Below are 23,303 nucleotides of genomic sequence, written 5' to 3'. Positions count from 1 at the left end.
AGACTAGATATTAATTAATCAATTAATGTCGGTCGAAAAGGTAATAATTGCTCACGGATACTTGGAAGACAAATTGGCTTGGCCACTTTAATTATTGGTTGGTGAAATTAATTTTTTGAGCACTAGAATAATTATTAAATTAATTTTCAAAATTAATTTGTTGAAAATTAATTTAATAAGCTGGATAATACTAGAAAATGAGATTAGAGGTTGCCAATTGGCAAAACTTACCCATGCAAGTGGAAAAAACGATTTTAGGGGCTAGTGAAAGTCTATTCCAGTCGTTGTGAGAGAGAAAGACGTTCTCAGAGAGCAAGGAGAGATTATTGATGTGATTTGCAGCCACCAAGGATCAGTCCTATAGCATGTAACAGCAAATTAGAGCCCTCCAAGAGCAGTGACAGCACCCCAAGGTCCTTATGGTATAGATGATGGCATATAGAAGAGGACAGTAGTCTTTTTGGTGGTCCTAGGCTGTAGGTGGTAGCTTCCATGGCTGTTTGACTGGAGCTATAGCAGTTTTTCAGCATTTCTTGTGATGAAACTCTGATATTTCTCTCTACAGCATTCTCTCTCATTCCCTAGCCATGTCTCAAGTTATTTGAACATTTTTCAGTAGTTTGGGTCATCAGAGGAAGAGATTTCATTCAATCTTTGTTGTAAATTCTAATTTATAGCAAAATTTAGGGTTTTGATAATCGCCTCGGGATGCGTGCTTAAAATTGAGGGCTTAAGACTTGAATTGTAGTAGCTGAAATTGAGGAATTTCAAGGAGATTGAAGAGGCCAACCGACAATATTAGATTTTGGGCTAAATTTATCTTTTAAGGAGTAGGATGAAGGCCAACCTCAAAGCAAATCAAGGGGCTAATTGGTTTGGAAGCTTACTAGTGAATTTTGATAGCAAGAGAGACTTGAATTAGCAGAGGAGGTCAAAGGATCTCAGTTATACTCCATTCATTTGCAATAATAGTTAAAGAAATACTACAAGGGTGCCAATTGTCCAATGTCCAAGATTCTATGGTAAAGTGTGCATTTGAGTTTTGTGAATTTGTTAATTACTATAATTAAGTGCTTAATCAGGTTTGACCACCCTCTTCAAGAAGGAATGTTAGTTTAACTTTCTCAAATCCTTGGTTACTTGGGCCCCTGTATGGGGTTCTTGGTGCCTATCCTTGCTAGTTGGGTGCTAGTATTTTGAGAGCTATCGATCAAAGGAAGTGCAAATAAGTGGCCTTTTTCAACGAAACCATGGGTAAAAGGGTTTGGCCTTGTGATAGCGCTTGCACAACTTGTTATGCATACCTGACTCTCAAACAAAAATCAAGGGTAACTTTCTCTTTAAAGAGGCAACTACTATGTCAATGAATATTGAAGAGATAGGAAGCGACTTTAGAGAGGATTTGCTATTTTATTCAAAATGTACAATGTTAAAATGAATGTGGAAGTTCAAGCACAAGTAGAGCTTTCATTTTAATGGCTTTTCTATGCTTGAATGGAGAAATAAATTGCATGATTGCGATCAAGATATCAAAAAAAGGGGAGTTAGGCTAATAGGCTTTTACTAGTGTGAGTGCGCAATGGAAGAGAAACATGAACACACAGAGAGCATAAGATGAAGGAAGAATATTGGATTGATTGAAGAAGAATGCTAATACAATGATGAAGTGATGGCTGATGACGATGGCGGCACCAAACATGGAGAGTTGGAGTGTGCACCTACAAAGGGAAGATTGAAGACTGAAGAGTGTGTATGTGTGCCAAGTGGGGGGGGGGGGGGGGTTGGCTATAAATAGCCACAAATGCCCTAATCTGGTCAACTTGCACCAAGAGAGGCCATAAATGTTGATTGACTAGCAATAAATACTGGTCATTAAAGAATAAAATGCCAGAAAAATAGGAGTGACCTCGGAACTGGCCTAAGAATGCACATAGTAAGTTGACAAATAAAGAAAATGCACCTAAACTGCCAGAGCTCCTATATCTCCGTTAGACTCTGACAAGAGCTCACAACTAGGAGATGATGGATTGACATAACTAACATAGGTAGGCTAACATCCCCTCTCAGATCTTGGGAGTGTTCAAAGACCGAACAACCTCATGTGATGAAGCAAAGAAGCTTGGGGCAAAGGCTTTGAGGTGCATTTTTCTTTGTGGGGCAGTAGATCCCTGCTAGCTTGGAATGCGAACAAAGTGATACTGAACCTTGATGTGCTTCATGCGAGCATGAAACATAGGGTTCTTTGCCAGAGCTAGAGCACTCTAGTTGTCCACACGAAGCACCATAGATCTAGACCGAGGAAAACCAATCTCTATCAACATGCTACGAAGCCAAATTGTCTTCATAGTTGTAGAATATAATGTACGATGCCCCACCTCGTAGAAGAAAAGAGCCACAGTAGGTTGCTTCTTGTTGGTCCGCGAGATAACTTTGGATCCAAGGGAGAAGGCATAACTTGTAGTGGATTGCTGCAAATCCACATCACGTGCCTAGTGAAAATCACTCAAACTAGAGAGAGTAACCCCCTTGCCATACATAATCTTGTAGGATCGAGTCCTCTGTAAATAACGAAGAATGCGCAAGGTTGCTCTCCAATGCTCTTGAGTGGGAGTCTTCATGAAAGATAACAACAGTGCCACAACAAAACAAACATCCGACTAAGTGTGAATAAGCTAGATAAGGGAGCTAACAAAACACCTATAACGGGTGGTATCTGTAAGGGGAGCTCTGGTTGCCAAAAGCTTGGACTGAGGGTCCATGGGGCAAGAAATAGGTTGATAATCGACCATGCCAAACTTTGAGAGAAGCTTGAAAATATACGTTGCAAGAAATAGTCGCACCCATTAAAGGTGGTAAGGAAGCCAAATAGAAGGTGGAGGAGGAGGGGGAGGAGTCGAAGACAAAGAAGGGGTGCTAAGAGGCAACTTGGAAGGACGGAGAGGAACTGAAGATGGGGGAGGGTCAATTGATGACGGAGAATCACTAGAAATAGAACCATCGATCGGATCCTTGGAGGTCGAAGCCTCGTCAAAGATTGCATCCTTGCTCACCTCAAGCTTTCATATTTGCGGGTTGTAAAGTCCATAGTCTTTCGTGGTAGCGTTGTAGTCCACGAAGATGAGCTTCTTGGACTTCGAGTGAAGCTTTGTCTTTCTCTTCTTTTTGTTTGCATGGACAAATGTATCACATCCAAAGATGCAGAAGTGAGACACGGAGAGCTTTTGACCAAAGAAAGCCTCGTAGGGAGTTATGTCCTGTAATGCAGAACTCAGGGAACGGTTGTGGATGTGAGCGGCAATAGCCATTGCCTCACCCCAAAGGAAATGAGGACCCCTAATGCTCAACATCGATCGGGCCATCCCTAGCATGGTTCGATTTGCACGCTTCACCACACCATTCTTCAAAGGTGTGTTCGGATGGATATACTCTATCCAAATGTCGTGATTCTTGCAAAACTGAGAGAAGAGGTTAGAAGTAAACTCTCCACCATGATCTGCTTGTATGCCATGAACTTTGGAAGTGGTCTATGTCTCCACAAACACTTTCCACTCGCAAAAACGAGAGTATGCTTTGCTCTTGTACTCCAAAAAATAAGGCTACATATAACGATTGAAGTTGTCGATAATCATCATCAAATACTTGGCCTTCCTAGGGGAGACCATGCCTATAGGTCTGTAAAGGTCGGTGTGAACCAACTCAAGCGGGGTAGAAGCCCTCCTAGTGGCAACGTGGGGTTGAGGCTGCCTATGTTACTTGCCCTTCAAATAGCTAGGGCACAATGTGAATAGGAGGGAAATCAAGAAGTCTCTCCACCATCTTTTTTCGAGAAGCCCGTCATATAGCGTCTTAGATGACTATAACGAGCATGCCAAAGCTCCCCAAGCTCGTGGGAAGATCTGGCGGCTAAGGTTGTGAGCGTGTTAAGCCCACCCTCTAGGGATCCTGTCCAAAGAATGGCACCTATAGAAGCATCCTTCACTATCACCGCATCTTGTGTAAATGCGTGGGTACCAAGCCGTGTAAGACCATGAACAAACAATAGGTTAAAACTTAAATCCGGTACATAAAGAACTTTGATTGAAGAAGACTTGTTTGGTAACAAAGGAATAGTTCTCACTCCTTGAACGAGAATGGTAGAGTTGTCACCAATGGTGATTGTGTCTCCTCTGGCACTCAGATCCTGAAGCCAATCTTGTTCATAGGTCATCTAAGAAGAGGCTCCATTGTCAGCGAGTCAAGGCTTCTCCTGAGTGGAAAAAGTAGGAGCTGTATCCTCCTTGGCAAATACATGCACAAAGACAGACTCTGTTGTCACCGGCGGGGCAGCCTTGAAATCCTTCGAATCCTTCTCCTTTGGCTTTAAATGGGGTTACTTTTGCCAACACTCCTCCTTGGGATGAGTGTCCTTCCTATAGTATGGGCACGTGGGCTTCTTCTCCTTATTCTCATCCTTCTTGTCCTCTTGCTTCTTGTCCTTGGCTTATGCCGTCTTCTTATTCCCTCCACTTGTATCTACACTAAATGCCTTGGTGGAGCCAAAACCACAGGTCCCAAGCTCTCAGAGTTGCTAGTCATGCTCCAAGACAAGTAGTGAAAGCTTCTCCCATAAGAGTCTTGTGAGTCCTTGATGTGATAAGCTTGGTGTAGAAGACATCGAATCGAGGAGATGGCAGTTGTGTCAAAAGGATCATAGCCATGTCTTTAGAGGATATCATGTGACCAAGAGAGGCAAGCTTACCTCTCATGTCCTCCCATCTTCGTAATGTGCTCTTTCATAGAGGAGGAATCATCGAGTCCGAGTATTTGCAACTTCTTCTCAAGGAAAATCTTGTGGGCAAACGTCTTGTGCTAAATCAAGGATACAAGCTTCTTCCACACTTTTGCCGTGGTCTTCAACTTGCGAACATGCACAAGGACAGAATCTTGCAAACTCATAAAGAGAAGGGATTGGGTTCCAAAGTTGAGCCGATCCCACAAGGCTACTTTGTTCATAGAAGTCCCATTTCTTGGATCCTCCTTAGGATGGGGGATGAAATTTGAAATAAGAGCCCAAAAATCGAAGTTGTGGAGTATGCACTCCATCTTACACAACCACAACAAATAGTCTAAACCATCGTAATTGTCTTCTTTGGGTAATGAAAGTAAGACATGCACTAGCACTGAGGGTATCAAGGATGGCATCTTCAATGAGGACGGAGCCTTGTGTGAAAGATGAATAGAAGGGGCACGAGTGCAAATGGGAGACTCCTCTTACCGACTATAATCGTGATAATCGTGTCTCCACTCAAAAGAGTATCTAGAAAGAAGCTCCTCCAAGCTTGTGAACTAGTAAGACATCTTCGATCTTGCAATCACCCAGAAATCTGCGTTTATCAAAGAAACAATTGTCACCTGCCACTAGGAAGTTTTTGATTGCACAAAAACCAAATATGTTTGCAATCATGTAGAAATCTGTGTTTATCAAAGAAACAATTGTCACTTGCTACTAGGAAGTTGTTGCTTGCACAGAAAGTTGTCACATGTGCCCAGGAAGTTGTCGCTTGCAGCAATATGCTATCACCTACACTAGGAAGAGGTTACTTGCAAAGTGCAAAAATAGATGCCGCTTGATGCTTGGATGTTGCTGTTTGGGCCTTGGAGATTGTCGCGTGGCTGTCAAGAAGGTCGGACTGACAATGGACCGCACGTATGGGTCTCGGAGGTTGTCGCTTGGCTGTTAGGAAGGTCAACTGGCAATGGATCACTTGTATGGGCTGTAAATGCCGTAAACACATGCTGAAAATTTGTGTCTTGAAGATCAAGGCTGCTCCTTCAAAATGAAAAGTTACTCTTCTGCAAGAAATCTCCAGATTGTGTCTTCACTTAGGCAATGATACCATGTGAAGAGTGGCCAATGGCAGAGAAACACACACACACACACACACACACACACACACACACACACACACACAGAGCAGAACATGAATGAAGAATACTGCACGGATTGAAGAAGAATGTTGATACAATGATGATGGACCGATCAGTCCTTGCATGCAGCCCAAAGCATTAGTGAGGACACTAGATTAGGTTGATGACAACGGCAGTAGCAAGCACGAAGAGTCGGAGCGTATACTTGCGAAGGGAAGACTAAAGATTGAAGAGTGTGTGTGTGTGTGTGTGCGCGCCAGGTGGAGGGGTTGGCTACAAATAGCCATAAATGCCCAAATTTGACTGACGTGCTCCAAGAGAGGCCATAAATGTTGGCCGACCAGCAATAAATGCTGGTCATTGAAGAATAAAATGCCAAAAAATAGGGGTTGCCTCGGAAAAATCCCAGATGATAATGACAATGTCTAGCAGGTGTAGGTAGACTGTGGAAAATAGTAACTGGCCTAGGAATGGACATAGGAAGCCGACAAATAAAGAAAATGCTCCTAAACTACCAGAGCTCCTATGTCTTCGTTAGACTCTGACAGAAGCTCACAACCAAGAGATGACAGACTGGCATAACTGACATAGGTAGGCCAACAGCTAGAACATTACTGTCTCATGGCAATACGCATGTGATACATTACATGCCACATGGCATCATGTGAAGAAGAGCATTGTCCTATTATTGGGTGACTATCACGGCATGAAATTCTCATCACATGTTCAATTATTCAAAGAAAACGTGACATGTCTCTATTCGAGATAGCAATGCATCACATGTCCCAAATGCAAACACATTGTCATAACATTTGTCAAAAATGCACTAGATAGAGTAGTGTCTTCTTAGGCATTTTTGAGAGATTTTGTGGCTATCAAATGAGTATTCTTACTCATTTCAAGTACAAGAGGTATCAAATGAGGGCCAAGACTAACTGTAACAATGGAAGGGAAGAAGTGGGAGTGTCTAATGTTGCAGTAGTCCCCAAAGAAGACATTTTTGTTACCGGTTTTCTTCTTCATTCGTTTTGAAGGTGAGTTCTCTTGCCAAACCTCTTCTTTTCCAAGTCAGGAGTTTAGAGTCAAAGAAGCAATGGGTAAGAGAGATGCCGAGCAGTTGAAACAATAGAAATTGTAGCTGTGGTTCTTTGCCCTGCCCAAGGTGGTCAAGTCTTTTCTCTAATGGCTTCCTCACAACAAACTTGCTTGAGTTTTGAGGTCTTACAAAGTTCATGTGAAGTTTTTCTATTTGTAGTCCAATATAAATGTCTATCATTGCCTATCAATAGAAATATTAATGTTTATGAATTTGAGCATGCTCTCTAGTGGTGATGTTCTCTGTCTACTTGTTGGTATGCTATAGTACATTTACGATAACAAGTATTTTTTGGAGTTGAGCAATGCTCATGTTGTACTACGGAGGTGAGGTGTATGAGACCAATATTTGCTGGTTTGAACCTTACGGTAGTCAAGTAGAGACAGAACCATTGGTAATCTTTGTACATGTTTTTTGTTCTTTTTCACACTAGTAAAGCCCAACTAGCCTACAAGATTGAGGTCCTTTTATCTTCATTTTTAAAGTTTGGCCATTGCAGTATAATAGTTTGTTGAGTATTTTCTAAATAGATGAATAATTTAGGATGTTTGAATTGAGTAATTTCTCAAGTATGACCTCTTGTATACATCTTAGGGCTGAAATAAGTGAACTTGTACTCATGATAAAATATTGATTGTAGATAATGGATCCATAGGTTACAAGGTTGTTTTAGACTTCTTGAGTATCATAGCAACATCAGCATAGGATCAACATCAATGCCAATTCCACCTAGTAGAGGCTATATGTAGAGCTATAGAGTTATGCAAAGCTCGGCTAGATCTTATGATGTCCGCATGATTATTTGAGGATCTTTGGCTATCAAAGAAGATCTAGTTTATTGAATTTTATCATAGAGGAGTTGAGATCCCTCCATGAGCTCTAGTGTTCATTGATAACTTTATCTTTTTATCTTTTTATCTATGATGAAATATACTAAGTCATTCTGGTTTCATAGGTGGTTGTAGTCTCTAGCAATTGTGCTCCCTTTCCCTTTGTTGCTCGGTAATATTACTTGCACTATGTAGGAATCTTGGTCTTTGATTCTACTAGATGCAAGTGACATTGTGCTCATAGTTGATTCACCAAAGGAATTGCAAAGGCATTTGGATGGCTTATAGGTCTTTTGCAAAGAGAGGGATCTCACGTGACACATTAGTATCTCATTTCATGTGACATTTTTTGTGTGTTTGAGAGAGAGAGAAGAGAGAGAGAGAGAGAGAGAGAGAGAGAGAGAGAGAGAGAGAGAGAGAGAGAGCCTTTGGCATGGCAATACGAAGATTCAAGATTCGTGGTGGCATGTAAGAGGCTCAATTCTCTATATTTGCTTTAGTCCTTCTCCACCATTTTGTGTGCTCATGGAAAATGGTGCTTTGCAAGTCTCATTTGCAAGTCTCAATGGCATCCAATAGAGGATAGATTGGTTGCTGATTCATTGCAAATAGCAATTCTAGCGGTGTCTTGTCTATCGTCTCAGAAGGATAAATTGGAGGAGAGACCTAAGTTTAAGTGCATGGCTAGCCTTGGATTGGCTTGAGTGGCAAATGCTACCCTCTTGCATTGAGGTACACTGATGTCTTTTCGCACCATCATACGGGTCTCATATGGGTCTTTTGGGTTTCCCATGGCTACTGTGATCTTTGGAGTAAGGTCTCCAAACTTTTGTAGGGTTGCCAATCCTTTCTTGTCCCAGATTCTGATTATTCCTAGCAGGATTGGGACCTTGTCTTCAGTCTTCTTTCGTTAATCAAATTATCATCATGATTAGAGGCCACTCTTTGTTGACTACTAAAACCAATGCACTTTGGGGATTGCACAAATCTACAACATGGGGTGGAAATTAACATTGATGGAGGGATGGATTAATAAGATGCCATTTAAATGCAAGGTATTCATGTGGAGAATGATGATGGGCAGCCTTTCCCTTGCATCAGCTCTTCACCGTAGGGATATTTCCAGTGGGAATTGTTTCTTTTGTACCACTATAGTTGACGTCACAGATTCATTGCATATTTTTTGTTGGAAATGGAGAGAGAGAGAGAGAGAGAGAGAGAGAGAGAGAGAGAGAGAGAGAGAGAGAAAACACAAGATAGTGAGTAAGAGTGGGCAACAATTCCATACTCAAAAGGTAAAAGTGCTAGAATGATAGAATGAAAGTACAATAGGCCTTAAGTAAGTTAGATCTATCCCTAACTCAACTAGAGTTAATATAACTCTAGAACTAACACTAGAAGTGGTGACACAACTTATTAATATAGTTGTGTTCACACTATAAACCCACTAACTAAAACATTGGGCATTGGCCATAGAATTGGCAAATTTTGACTCTCCCTTGTAGTGCCAATGTGGTAGAAGTATAGGATATCAATCACTAAAGGGTAGCAAGTTCAAGGACTTTCAAAAAGCTTGTAACTTCTCATGCGGAAGTGCTTTGGCAAAAATGTTTGCAACATTCTCTTATGTAGGGACATGTTACATTAATAAATGTAAGTTATGGGAGACAGGCACGAGGGATGACTGTCCGGGGGCCTTGGGCACCCGAACTGGGTCAAGGGGAGCCTAGAGAGTAAGTGAGTCCAAGTATAGTAGGACTCACCTGAAGCGGACGGTTGGCAGACGGAACTAGAAAGAGGAGCCAGTACTCATCTAGGCGAGGTTGGGTGGTGGAACAAACGATATCTCTCGTGCTATGAGCATGGTCACTGTATGGTATTGTTGATGGATTACAGGCAATCTTATAATGGTATTAGAGTCGTCGGGTTTTGTTTTAATTGAGGCGAATGCTTTCGTGTTGGCACGTTGGTCTCACACCCTACTATTCTTCAATTCGAACTTTGACGATGCGGCGCCCATACGGATGCGAATCTAAGCTCAAGTTCTTGATGGATTACGTCAGTACGCACCAGCTAATGCCTGACAGGATTGGCTTGCTCCTCAACACACGTGATTGGTAACATCTGTCACAACTGTAAATTCCCCCTTATAGGATTGGCCACCGTCACTAGTTTTTATGTATCGGAAGTGGACGGCAGTATGGAGCTAGTCGGGCAAAGTCCCGTTTCAGATACAACTGCTTCATTTCAACACGACTGGCTCAGTTTGGAGAAAAGTCGAACTGTTCCTCACTCTTTTGGTTATCACTAAACTGTTAAAGCCATCAATAGCTGCCCTATTACTATAATCAGGGAAGTACTTCATTTTGTACGCAAACTTCTTATATTTGCTTTTAAATTCCAGTGTATAAATGGAAGGTAAAGAGAAAAAGGGGGTGACGGAAGATTCTAGTTCTGGGAATCATCCTATGGCAGATCCCCATGAAACAGAAATTCAAGAAGAACAATGGGAAGAATTTTTTGCTACACGAGAACAATTTGATGATTTAACTGCTCATGTGCAAGCACAGGGGGTTCAAATGGTATTTCTAACTCAAACACTCACAAAAATAAAATCTCAATTAGCCTTGTAATTAGAAAGGGATAAAAATAAGGTAGAAATCTCGGATATTCCATCTTCATCGAAAGATTTAGATGTGACTATGCGAGATCCTAGAGAACCCCACCAAAAGTTAAGAGATAATCCAATGTTTAAAGATATGAAACCCCCTCAGCTTCTCGGGGAGGAAAAAGACAAAAATAAAGACACTATCTTTAATTTTCTCCAAAAATGGGAGGATTTGCACAAACTTAAAAATACTCCCTCACATCTCCAAGCGCTGGAGGCCAGTTTAACTTTGGGACCAAAGGCATATAAATGGTGGCGAACTTTAAAGGAGGCAAATAAAATACTTGAAACTTGGGCTCAATTTAAATCAGTCTTTTTGAAAGAATTCCTTCCTGAAAATGAAATGGAAAGAAATTGGGAAGATTGGGATTATGTCAGACAAAAGGGAAGACCCCTGCTGACATATTTGGAGGAGTATCGTGAGATAATCCTCAAATTGGAAGGAATAGATGAATTTCAAAAGATAAGAGGATTCATTAGGAGACTAGATAAGGCCTGTAAAAAGGAAGTGAAATGGAGTTCACCTAAGACGCTTGAAGAGGCAATTAAATTTGCATTAATCAATGAAGATAATACGCGTCCAGGTACACTCACTAGTCTCACTGATATGGAGCCCAAAACTAAGGAATTTGAAACCTTAAAATTTGTAGGCAAATTTAAAAGGAAAATGCCATTTCTTAAGGGCAAAAATAACCCCTTGAAATTTCAATTGCCTATCCCCTAACCATGCTGCTTGGAATTTCCCTCAAAGGAAAAAGGGGGAAGATAAAAGAAAGGACAAGGACAAGGACAAGGGAAAAGAAAAACAAATCCATGCAGTGTAGACCTTGGAATTAAAGGGGCATGGAAAGTATAAATCTTTAGAGGTCTTGCACAAGGATGTACAACATAGGTGTTGTATGTCAACTTCTATGTGGCAGCCTACTTTTGGGCCACATGATTTAGTTAGAGTGCATGGATTGATAGCTGGAAAGAGGGTTAGAGTCATGATTGATGACTCTGCTACCCACAATTTCATAAATTATGTACTTGTCAAAAAATTAAAACTTCCCTAACAAAAGAGTGGGCATCAATATGTTGTCCGTATGATGCAAGGTTAGGATAATAAAATATGGGATACAATGGTATCCAATTTGGAAATTGAGATCCAAGGATATAAAGATAAACTTGATTTCCAAATTATGAATATGGAAAGAGCCGATATTGCTTTAGGGAGAGAGTGGCTATGGGGATTGTAACCATCCTTAAAACGTAGTTATCATCATAATACACTGGAATTTTAAAGGGATGGCAAGACTTTTGTGATTCAAGGTGAACATGAAATATCTGATAACCCTTTGTTGTGTTCCACTGAAGTTCAGAAGCTGATAAAGAAGGAAGCTTGTGAGGTATATATGTTATGGTCTCTTCCTGTACAAAACACTTTTACTTTCTGTAATATAAAGCAACAATTTTCTTATGTTTGTGAGTTGAATGTAAGTAATGAATTAAGTGGTTTGTTAGATGAATTTAAAGATGTGTTTCCTTCTGATTTACCAAGTGGCCTTCCACCAAATAAGGGTGATGTAAATCACCCAATTGACACAGATAGGGATATACACCCTATTTCTAAACCACCTTATAAGTTAAATGAAACACAGCACCAAGAAGTTGAAAGACAAATTAAGGATTACCTTGATAAAGGGTTTATACAACCCAACAATTCACCTTGGGCTTCGCCAATTTTATAGGTAAAGAAAAAAGATGGTTCTATGCGACTTTGTGTTGATTATAGAGCACTTAATAAGATAACGGTGAAGAATAAATTTCTGATGCCCAGAATGGAAGATCTTTTTGATCAATTACAAGGAGCAAAATTCTTCACAAAGATAGACTTAAGATTAGGCTATCACCAAGTAAGAATTAAGGCACAAGATGTTCCTAAGACAACATTTCGTACTAGATATGGGCATTATGATTTTTTGGTGATGCCTTTTGGCCTCACTAATGCACCAGCTACTTTTATGAAGCTGATGAATAGTGTGTTACGGCCCTATCTAGGACACTTTGTAGTAGTCTTCTTGGATGATATCTTGATCTTTAGTAAATCAAAAGAAGAACATTTGGAACACTTACAATTAGTATTCCAATTGTTAAGAACACATTTTCTTTATGCGAAAAAAACTAATTGTAAATTCTTCGCACAAGAGGTCAAATATTTGGGGTATATTATCTCGAAAGAGGGAATCAAGATGGATCCATAAAAAGTAAGGGCAATTATTGAATAGCCATCTCCAAGAAACTTGGAAGAGCTGCAGATCTTCCTAGGTTTATCTGGATTTTATCATAGATTCATTTGAGATTATGCGAAAATAGCTGTTCCAATGAGAGGCCAACTTAAAGGAAAAGGGAAGAGCTTTAATTGGGGAACAGACCAAAATGAAAGTTTTCAAAAACTTAAGGTAGCTATTGCTACAGCTCCAGTACTATTAATTGTGGATCCCAATAAACCATTTGTGGTTGAAGCCGATGCCAGTGATAAAGCGATAGGCGCGGTCTTATTACAAGAAGGTCGACCAGTTGCTTTTGAAAGCAAGAAATTAGACCGTGCAAAACGGAATTATTCTGTTTATGAGAGGGAGGTATATGCAATAGTACATGCAATGAAGAAATGGAGGCACTATCTGTACGGTGCCAAACTTTTGATCTTGTCAGATCATGAAAGCATTAAGTGGCTTAATGACCAACCGGATCTACAAGGGCGTAAAGCCAAATGGGTTGAACTCCTTCAAGAGTTCGACTACGAAATAAGATATAGAAAGGAGAAGTGCAATATAGTGGCTGATACACTCAGCAGAATGCCCATCATAAATGAATTGAGTTTCACTCAGCTCACTTCCGATTTACTTGAATCTTTGAAAGGGAAATGCCAGGTTGATCCGGCATATTCCAACATGTGGGAAGCAATAAATAATGGGGATCCAAATGAAAGAGCCTCCATAGAGGAAGGAATATCTGAGGATGTTCATCAAGGAAATGGAGCATCAGGGGTTACTCAAATGAGATTCAAGTGGAAGAATTTTACCATTGATAATGTTTATTTACTCTACAAGGGTAGGGTATGTGCCCGGAAAGATGAAGAAATAAGGCGCCAGATACTCTTTGAGTGTCATGATACCCCTAGTGCGGAACATCCAGGAGTTAATAAGACTTATAGTCTTATTAAAAGGCAGTTCTATTGGCCTAGAATGAATAAGGACGTCCTTGACTATGTGGTCAAATGTAATAAATGCCAGGTTAATAAAGCTGAAAGATTGAAAATGGGAGGACTTCTTCACCCATTAGAGATTCCTTCGGAAAAATGGGAGAGTATCTCCATGGACTTTATTGTTGCGTTACCCAGAACACAGAGGGGGCATGACTCTGTGTGGGTGATTGTGGATAGGTTAACCAAAATGGCTAGGTTTATTCCAACTTCAATTGATATTAAAACACTAGAATTGGCTAGATTGTTCGCAGATAACATATACCGATTGTATGGCCTTTCGGCAAATATAGTTTTTGATCGAGATAGAAAATTTGATAGTCAATTTTGGTGTGCTGTATTTAGGAAGTTGGATACTAAACTTAGTATGAGTACGGCTGACCACCCGCAAACTGATGGGCAAACTGAAAGGGTTAACCAAATCCTTGAAGATATGCTCAGGGCATATGTAAGTAAAAGGCAAACTAATTGGGAAGAGTATCTACTGATAACAGAGTTTGCATATAATAGTGTCAAGCACTCTTCCATTGGATATAGTCCATTTATGCTAATGTATGGGTTTCAGCCCAGAGCTCCTCATGCAGTAGGATTACATAAGTAAAAGGTTCAAGCAGCCAAGGACTTTTTGGAGGATATGAATAGTATGTTAAAATTTGCTCAAGAAAATATTAAGAAAGCTCAAAATCGAGCTAGAGCTTATGCAGATCCTCACCGAAGAGACATCTCCTTTGAAGAAGGAGAATTGGTCTATCTTAAGGTGCGTGAACAAACCAAAACCATGAAAACGGGACGATGTCCAAAGCTTTCACCTAGGTATTGTGGTCCTTTCACAATACTTAAAAGGGTGGGAGAACAGGCTTACAAGCTCCAACTACTTGTTGGTAGTAAAACACATCCAGTTTTTCATGTAAGTAAGCTAAGGAAGAAGCTGGGTGATTTGGATAATCTAATCTTAAATGATAACATTGAGGAGCTATTAGATGACCAATCTAATCCACATGAACCAGAAAGAATATTAAATGTTCGTAACAGACGAATAAAAAATACTATTTATCAAGAATATTTGGTCAAATGGAAAGATTGTTCAGAAGAAAGCTCAACATGGGAGCGAGTAAGTACTTTAAGGAAAAGGTTTCCCAATTTAAAGTTAAACCTTCCAAGTATCGTTTTCGAGGACGAAACCGATTCTTAAGGGGAAGGAAATGTTACATTAATAAATGTAACTTATGGGAGACATGCGCGAGGGATGACCATCTGGGGGCCTTGGGCACCTGAACGGGGTCAAGGGGAGCCTAGAGAGTAAGTGAGTCTAAGAATAGTAGGACTCACCTGAAGCTGACGGTTGGTAGACGGAACAAGAAAGAGGAGCCAACACTCATCTAGGCGAGGTTGGGTGGTGAAACGAACGATATCTCTCGTGCTATGAGTGTGGTCATTGTATGGTATCGTTGATGGATTACATGCAATCTTATAGGACATACATCAAATTGATCTCTCTTGCATAGCATCTCTCCTTGACATAATACCTCAATGTGTTTCATGTGAGCATGAAACATAGGATTCCGCATGATTGCAATAGCATTCTGACTGTAAAAAAGAATGGGTATAGGACCCTCCAAAGAAATCTATTGATTACCCAATAATCTACATAGCCATACACATTCCATTGTTGTGATGAAGGTTGCCCTATACTTGGCGTCACAAGACAAGGTAACCAATGTAGGTTGTTTCTTACTTAGCCATGAAATGTATGAACGACCCAGAAAGAAACAGTGTCCACTTGTAGATTGCCTAGTGTCTGAATCACCAGCCCAATCTGAATTGCTATAAGCTTGTAAGTGCGAGTCTCTCCCCTTGGAAATAATAAGGCATATGATCGAGTACCTTTCAAATATTTGAAGATCCACTTAACAACTTGCCAACGTACAGTCCGCGGGCTGTGCATATACTTGCTCACTTGAGATACTGCATATTGAATGTCAAGGCATGTGTTGCGAAGATAAAAAAGACAACCGAAAGCTTGGTTGTAAATTGCAACATCAGACATCTCTTCACCATCATGCATAGATAGCTTTAATCGTGGCTCCATGGGAGTGCATATAGGTTTGCAATCTTGCATGTTAAACCTATGCAAAAGCTTGTCTACAGAGTGTGATTATGACATGATGATGCCATGTCGATTTTGGGTGAACTGAATTTCCAAATAGTAGTGTATACAACCCATATTGGACATAGCAAATGTATGTTTCAGTTCAACCTTGAAATCTACAATTTTATCCTGTTTAGGTCCAGTGAGTAGCATGTTATCCACATAAAGAATGATAATGAGCAAGTCCTCCCCTTCATTCTGAAAGTATAGAGTGGGAGTAGTTGGACTATTGTTGAACCCTTTGCTGGCTAAGTAAGTATCGATTTTAGAGTACCATGCATGAGGAGCTTGTTTGAGACCATAAAGAGTCTTATGTAACTTGCAAACCATATGCTCTTTTTCCTTAATCACAAACCTTGGAGATTGTAACTCATACACAACCTCATGTAGATTCCCATTCTAAATGCAGTCTTAATGTCCAACTAATGTACTTTCTGGTCGTAATTTGCAGCCATAGCAATCACACATCTCACCATGCTCATATGGGATGTAGGAGCAAAGGTTTTCTCATAATCTGTGCCCTTATTCTATGCATAGCTTTTTGCTACTAACCTTGCTTTGTATTTGTTAATAGTGCCATTAGCCTTGCATTTGAGATTAAAAACCCATTTCGTGCCAATAGTCTTTTTACCAGGTGGTAAATCCACAAGATCCCATGTAGAGCTAGTAGCAATAAAGTCTTAACTTTTCCTGCATGGCTTGCATCCAATGTATATCTTGTTGAGTTTTTCCCAAGGAAGTAGGCTCATCATCATCTAGCAGTGAGCTCATAAACTCATGCTCATCACAATTATCTACTTCATAAAATCAGCCAAATTGCCCCCCTTGCGTCATGTATTGCATGCCTAGCAACCTTTCTAGTCCATTGAGGTAAGGGAGTATCCATTCTACTCTCTTGGAGAGTGCATAACAGTCATCTAGAGACTATTTTGGCTGCATTTATGGCAGCTCTTTCATGCTGTAGTGCATCTTCCACTACATTAGATAACCATCATCATATCCTTGCTGTTCAGAAGCATGTGGTGTAGCAACAATGTGCTTTATTATGTCTGTCTGGCCATTTACAGCAAGCACGGACTCCAAAGAAAGTGGCAAAAGATCCTCAAAGACATCATCAATGTCATAAGTGGTTGGCATCTCAAGTTGATCATGTGAAAATGCAGCATTTTCAACAAATATGACACCTTGACTGACAAAAACTTTCTTTGCATGTGGATTATACAAGCGATAGCCCTTGCTCTTCGAATGGTAGGCAATAAATATGCATTTTACAGCCTTGTTATCTAGCTTTTCACAAAGCTCTTTTGGAACATGTGCATAGTCTATGCATCCAAACACTTGACAAAAGTCAACTTTGGGTTTCTTGCGATGCCAAGCTTCAGTCGGTGTGATCGTCTTCAATGCTTTAGTGGATGCACAATTTAATACACGATTCCCATAGTGAGGGCCTTCTAGCTAAAATTTATGTGGCAGCCCCTTGCTTTTCAGTGTATAATGAGTCATCTCCATAATCGTTTTCTACATTCATCATTATAATGATCGGGCTTCTTGCAATTATGACATTTCTCGTTTTTCTTTGACTTTTTTGGGTCTTGGACGGCCTTATTCGATGGTTGTCTAGCATCAATCTTTTGATGATTTTTCATATTTTGCTTGACTTTCCCTTTGCCATTGTACTTTGAGATCATAGCCACATTACGTGAACGCAATGCGACATTCTTCCGAGGGTGTTCTTCTTGCAGCAAGAGGCTTTCCAACTCCACAAATGTAAGGGGCTCTTGCCCCCCCTCAAAGACAATATCCAAAAGGTGTGGAAACTAAGATATGATTGAGGGGGAGTGTTCAATGTGATGTTTACTAATTCTGCATCTTGAATGACCTCATTAGTATTAAGTAGTTGCTCGTGCAAATCTTGTACGGGTGTGAGGTGATTTGTCATACTATCACCCTCATCTATATTCCCATTAGCTAGCTCTCTATAGAGATAAGATACCTCGGCCTCATTACTTGTTGCAAACATGTGCTCAAGTACATCCCAAGTAGCTTTTGAGGTCCTTTAAGACTGAATGTGTGGAATAATAGCCCTTTTCATTGACAATGCAATCAAAGATGGTGCTTGTGCATCCTTTGAGTCCCACCTCCGTTGATTCTCGATAGGAGGAGGAGAGGCAGCAACAACAGGTTCGACAACTGCCTGTGTTTTAGCATTACATTGATGTGTAAGACCTCTTGGTCGCTATAGATCGCGAGTAAAATAGTCCCACAAATTCTTCGCTACAAGAAGGTTGGGGCACCACGAAACTCCACAATGGGTAGTTGGTGCTATCAAGTTTGTCCTCTTGAGTGAGGACACCAAGGATGTTGCTTTGATCATTATGCTCTTAACGTGCCATGTTGCCAATGATGCCCAAAGATTAACAACCAAATACTTCAATGTTGAAGTATAGATTGTACTCTCTTGAATACCAAAAATTTCCACAAGATTAGAATGCAAGTACCAAATTGTCACAAATCTTGCCAAATGTGTCAATATCACACAAATAAGCATTCAGCTTGCAAATGATAGCAATGCATTGTTATTTTGCACTTGCTTTGAAATGCATGTGCAAAAATATAGTTTACAACAATTTAATGTTGAGTCTCACCAAGTTTTATAGAAATTTCAAATTTTGTGGTCAAATTTGATTGTCATAACAAAGTAATGTTGCTATATCACTTGTTATTTGCCATGGATTGCACGTCGAGCAAAAGCCCAAATTTTCTTTGGAAAATTTCAAAGAAATTGAACTAATTTATACCTTATAGTTTGAATTTTTGTAAAAATGTCACCTTGGGACCCATGGCAATAGTAACCATAGTTGGAATTTGCCTCATGATGTGTGCTAGAGCCAAAAAACTAAAAAGACCTAAATTTCTCGTACCAATTTATGTACAGGAAATCAAATCGAGCAAAAGCTCTAAATTTCTTGGATGTAAATTTGAGAAATTGAAAAAGTTGGTCGAAAATCCTCAAATTTCTTGGCACGTAGCGTGAGAAATTGAAAATTTCTTCAAAATTGTGTATGAGATAAGCAAAATGGATGAGAAATTGCAAAAATTCTAGAAGACTCCAAAATTCAAAAAAATAGGGTTTTTGCTTTTTTTTTCTCAGATTTGAAGAAAATGATGGGCAAGGTTGAGAAAATGGCGAGCAAGGCTGAGAAATGGAAGGCAGGGTTGAGAATATCATGAATAGGATTGAGAGAGGTTGTCTGTGTAGGGTTGCATGCAAGATTGCGTATGGGACTGCTTGCAAGCTGAAAACAGCAGTAGAACCTCCTCTAAAACAACTTATCTTCCAAAACAACAGCTCTTCCCTCCAAAACAGTAGTTCCTCCCTCCAAAACATCTTCTCTTTCTTTGTCAGTTGAGTGGACTTCGTGTGAGTGGCATTGGCTAAGTGGTGGAGAGACAGAACCCATATGTCTAGTTCTGATACCAAATGTTGGAAATGGAGAGAGAGAGAGGCCACAAGATAGTGAGCAAGCGTGGACAGTAGTTCCACACTTAAAAGATACAAGTGCTAGAATGATAGAATGAAAGTACAATAGGAGTTAGACCTACCCCTAACTCAACTAGAGTTAATTTAACTCTAAAACTGACGCTAAAAGTGGTGGCACAACTTATTAATGTAGTTGCGTTCACACTAGAAATCAACTAACTAAAACACTTCAGCATTGTCCATAGAATTGGCAAATTCTAACATCCTTTTGCTCGGAGAAATTGGGCCTTTTTTTTAAATACATTTGGCATGTTGTGCTGGGGGCTATGATGCACCCTTTTGATTGGGTCTTTGGTAAACATCACGGTCCTTCGTAACTTCACATGAAGATTCTATTTTACTTTCTTAGATTTTGGGTTTGTTGGCATATTTGGATCACTTGCAATGCATTCATTTTTTATGCTGCCTCAGGCATCCAATGTCATGTTGCAAAGCTTAAGGGACTCCTTGAGTGAAAGCTTGATCTAATTCAACATGTTGATATCTTGATTAGAGATGATTTGATACCTTGGTGTCGGGTGGTCTCTTCAGTGACCCTACCTTAATTTTGTACTTCTTTAGTCATGCGGCTTTTGTATTCTTTTAGTCATTTCATATAATACAATCACTCATTACAAAAAGAAAAAAGACCAAATGGATGTAGCTTAGTTGGTTAAGTTGAATGGATGATGACTAGGAGGTCTTTGGTTCTACTTCTAGATTCCACATGGTCATTTTAGAATAGGTATAGAAAAAGGGAGATTTGAACTTGGGTCAACGGGTTAATAAAATAAGTGGCTTACCACTAGAGAGAGAGAGAGAGAGAGAGAGAGAGAGAGAGAGAGAGAGAGATCTCCCTTTGGTAGGATATTGGGAATATTACTCATTGTGAATCTTTGCAGAGTGCAAGATATCTTCCTGCAGTGGGGAAAATGAAAGCGTTTGACATTTTCTTTGATGTTTTTTGGAGACACATCTTGCATGATGGATGTGCCAGACATTTGGGATGCAGATGTTCGGTTATGGCAGGTTTGACAACAGGCACAAGACTATGCTGTGCTTTCTTTGCGTGGACTATAATTGCTCTATGTGGACTATTGAGTATTTTGTAATTATGCCGCCTTCCAAGATGCAAGTGTTCAGCCATGCATTTTTTTCCCTACATGAGTCATTACAGCATCTCAATGATGATTGCTGTTTGCTTGGTGAAACAAACTGGCTATCTTCCTTTGTGTTTTCCTAGTGTTTCTACTGTTGGCAGCATCAGCTATTGTAAATCAGCATAAGCGGACCTTGTTTTCCACCTAAAGTGTGTTAAAGGCCTGACATGTCACATGATGATTAAGCTTTCAACCCCCTGGTCAACTTGCACCTTTATATCCAAGGTGCCTTGTCATTAGAAGAGCATGTATACTCCCACACTGCAACATAGCATTTTCCATCGCCCAGATTCTGGGGACCACTTTTAGAAACCATGATGATGGCTTGACAGATGAGGGGCGTAGTAATTCCCTTGTATGGGATAAAGGAGACTTAAGGCTGACTCAGCCACAGGCACGGGTCACATCATGATTAAGCTTTCAACCCCCTGGTCAACTTGCACCTTGATATCCAAGGTGCCTTGTCATTAGAAGAGCATGTATACTCCCACACTGCAACATAGCATTTTCCATCGCCCAGATTCTGGGGACCACTTTTAGAAACCATGATGATGGCTTGACAGATGAGGGGCGTAGTAATTCCCTTGTATGGGATAAAGGAGACTTAAGGCTGACTCAGCCACAGGCATGGGTCCTTGCTCATTTTCATATGTTTACATGGAGTAGCAGCAATTTGCTTGTTTGTCATATTTTCTTCTTACAGGGTTTATTACAAATGCATAGGTCCTCAGTGTCTTTGACAGCTGTACTCTTGCATTGGTTGTAGGCTCAGGAAGATATAGAAGATTTAAAGGTCCAACTGGAGGACAGTAAAATTGAACGCCAACACAAAGAAGAGTGTGAAGCGATCAGAAGGTTGATAGGGGCACAACCACCAAGATCAGAAACGCAGAAAGTTTTGGATGAGCTTTCAAAGGAGCTTGCAGCCTTGGAAGCTGAAAATATGGCTGCATCAAAGACCCTGGAATTACGAAAGAAGCAGTTTTCACTTCTTCTGCATGTGGTGCGATATGTGACCGCCTGCTACAGGTTTTCTTCATTTCCTAACCAGGTGTTTGCTAGTTTTACCAATCAGCATGTTTTTTGTATGTAGGTTGACGATTTACAAAGTACCATTGAAGATGAACTGAAAAATCCCTCAGAGGTGCCCTCAGAAGACAAATATGTGAATATGGAGAAGCCAACCACAGAACAAGAAGTGAGAGCATTGAGACCTGGGATGGAGGCCAATGGCTCAGCAGAACCAATGCAGTTAGATCAGACATGATAGCCTATCATATTGGACTTGTCAGGATGTATCCTGTGAGGAAAGAGGAGAGTAGGGCCCTATTTCTTTAGGGCATGCTTTCTGCAATTGCAGAGCCACATTCTAACCAACCTACTTAATATTTGTACACCACATTCCATGCTATTAGATAATAGAAGAGTGAAGATTATAGGTCAAAGTAATGAAATCTCTTCCTTGCGTGCATATTTATCTTCTGTGTAACAAAGCAAATTCTTGAATGCTGGGTACACCTTTGGTTACAACTTCACACATGGTCAGCTTGTTGACCTTGGGAGCTCAACATCATCCAGCTGTTGGCCAAAATGGAAACCACTGCTTGAATGAATTTAAGCAAGGAAACTTGATGTAGAATGAAAGAAAGAGAGCTTTTCAAGGTAGTCTGAAGTGCAAAGAGGGAAGTGCAGTAGTAGAAGAATTAAGTGTCTGATCACATGTCATTAAACAGGACAAGTGGAGGGCTCGGAAGCTTAGGTAACGAGTGTTTTGAGACAAGCTTAAACAGTAAGAAAAGAAACAGCTGAACTTAGTCAAAACCGACTATTTTGAGAACTTCAGCCCTATTTAAGATTAACAGTTTTTGCCAATTTGAGGCAATTAAAATTTAGGAACCTTATGCAACTTATGGATTCTCTAAAATTTAGGGATCTCTTTCTGAATGTAGTTGAAAATTTTAAATCTTCTACTCTGTACCACACATTTAACCATGCCATTTTATTGATTGTAACTGCTGTGTTCGAATATTGAGGCTAAACTCGAAGGCATGGATCCTTTCTGTGTGTATTTTGTCTTAATATGCTTGAGTTTTGATTCTAGACATCAAATAGAGATAATGTAGACAAATGTATGGATTATTTGTTTAATCCAATGTGGTCAAATCGTTCTTTGAGACTATTGATCAATGGTGGACATCTCTAATCCACTATACTGGATGCCTTCAAAAGTGAGAATAATATATAGAGTTTACTAAAAGGATGGGTCTTCTTGATAGTCAAACATTTGCACCAGCCAAACACATTGATAGATTTGACATACTTGAAATTATCAAATGATTATGCATAAAAAATGTTGGCCATTAGCTAGGGTCTTGGATTCATAACCCATCTCCTTAATATGTGCGATTTATAATGTGGTTTTGAAAAGTTGGTTTTACAAATGTTGACATGAAGCTAGATTACAAGACTTCATCCCTCAACATAATTTTAACATGAAAGGACAAATAATGTTATCAATGTTTAGTAATGCATGAAATTTACCAGATACATGGATTGCAAGTAAAATCCTTTGATGTTGTACTTGTCTACATATATGAAGTTATCGAAACTCAGCTTGGAGGTAAAACATTAAAAGTTTACCAATTGTATTAAGCCAAATTTGAGTTACTCATTTTCTATTGTCATATGTAGATGATTGAAGGCACCAAATACAATTCACATGGATAATG

General features: G+C 39.9%; 1 protein-coding gene across 1 annotated transcript in view; it reads left to right on the top strand.

The window, feature by feature from the left end:
• The window catches only part of LOC148022006 (THO complex subunit 7A-like), a 70,749-nt gene extending 48,158 nt beyond the window's left edge, over positions 1-22,591 (top strand). Inside the window, exons 2-3 of the mRNA XM_087697564.1 lie at positions 21,341-21,577; positions 21,668-22,591. Of these exons, the coding sequence (XP_087553690.1) occupies positions 21,341-21,577; positions 21,668-21,841 (411 nt within the window). The 3' untranslated portion in view covers positions 21,842-22,591. The remainder of the gene's footprint in view (positions 1-21,340; positions 21,578-21,667) is intronic.
• Positions 22,592-23,303: the final 712 nt, after the last annotated feature.

Source organism: Lygodium microphyllum, chromosome 17, assembly GCF_053477565.2.
Source record: "Lygodium microphyllum isolate KBCC chromosome 17, Lygodium_microphyllum_v1.1.10, whole genome shotgun sequence".
Classification (NCBI taxonomy): domain Eukaryota; kingdom Viridiplantae; phylum Streptophyta; class Polypodiopsida; order Schizaeales; family Lygodiaceae; genus Lygodium; species Lygodium microphyllum.
Note: the sequence above shows the minus strand (reverse complement) of the source record. Positions and strands in the feature narration are given on the sequence as shown.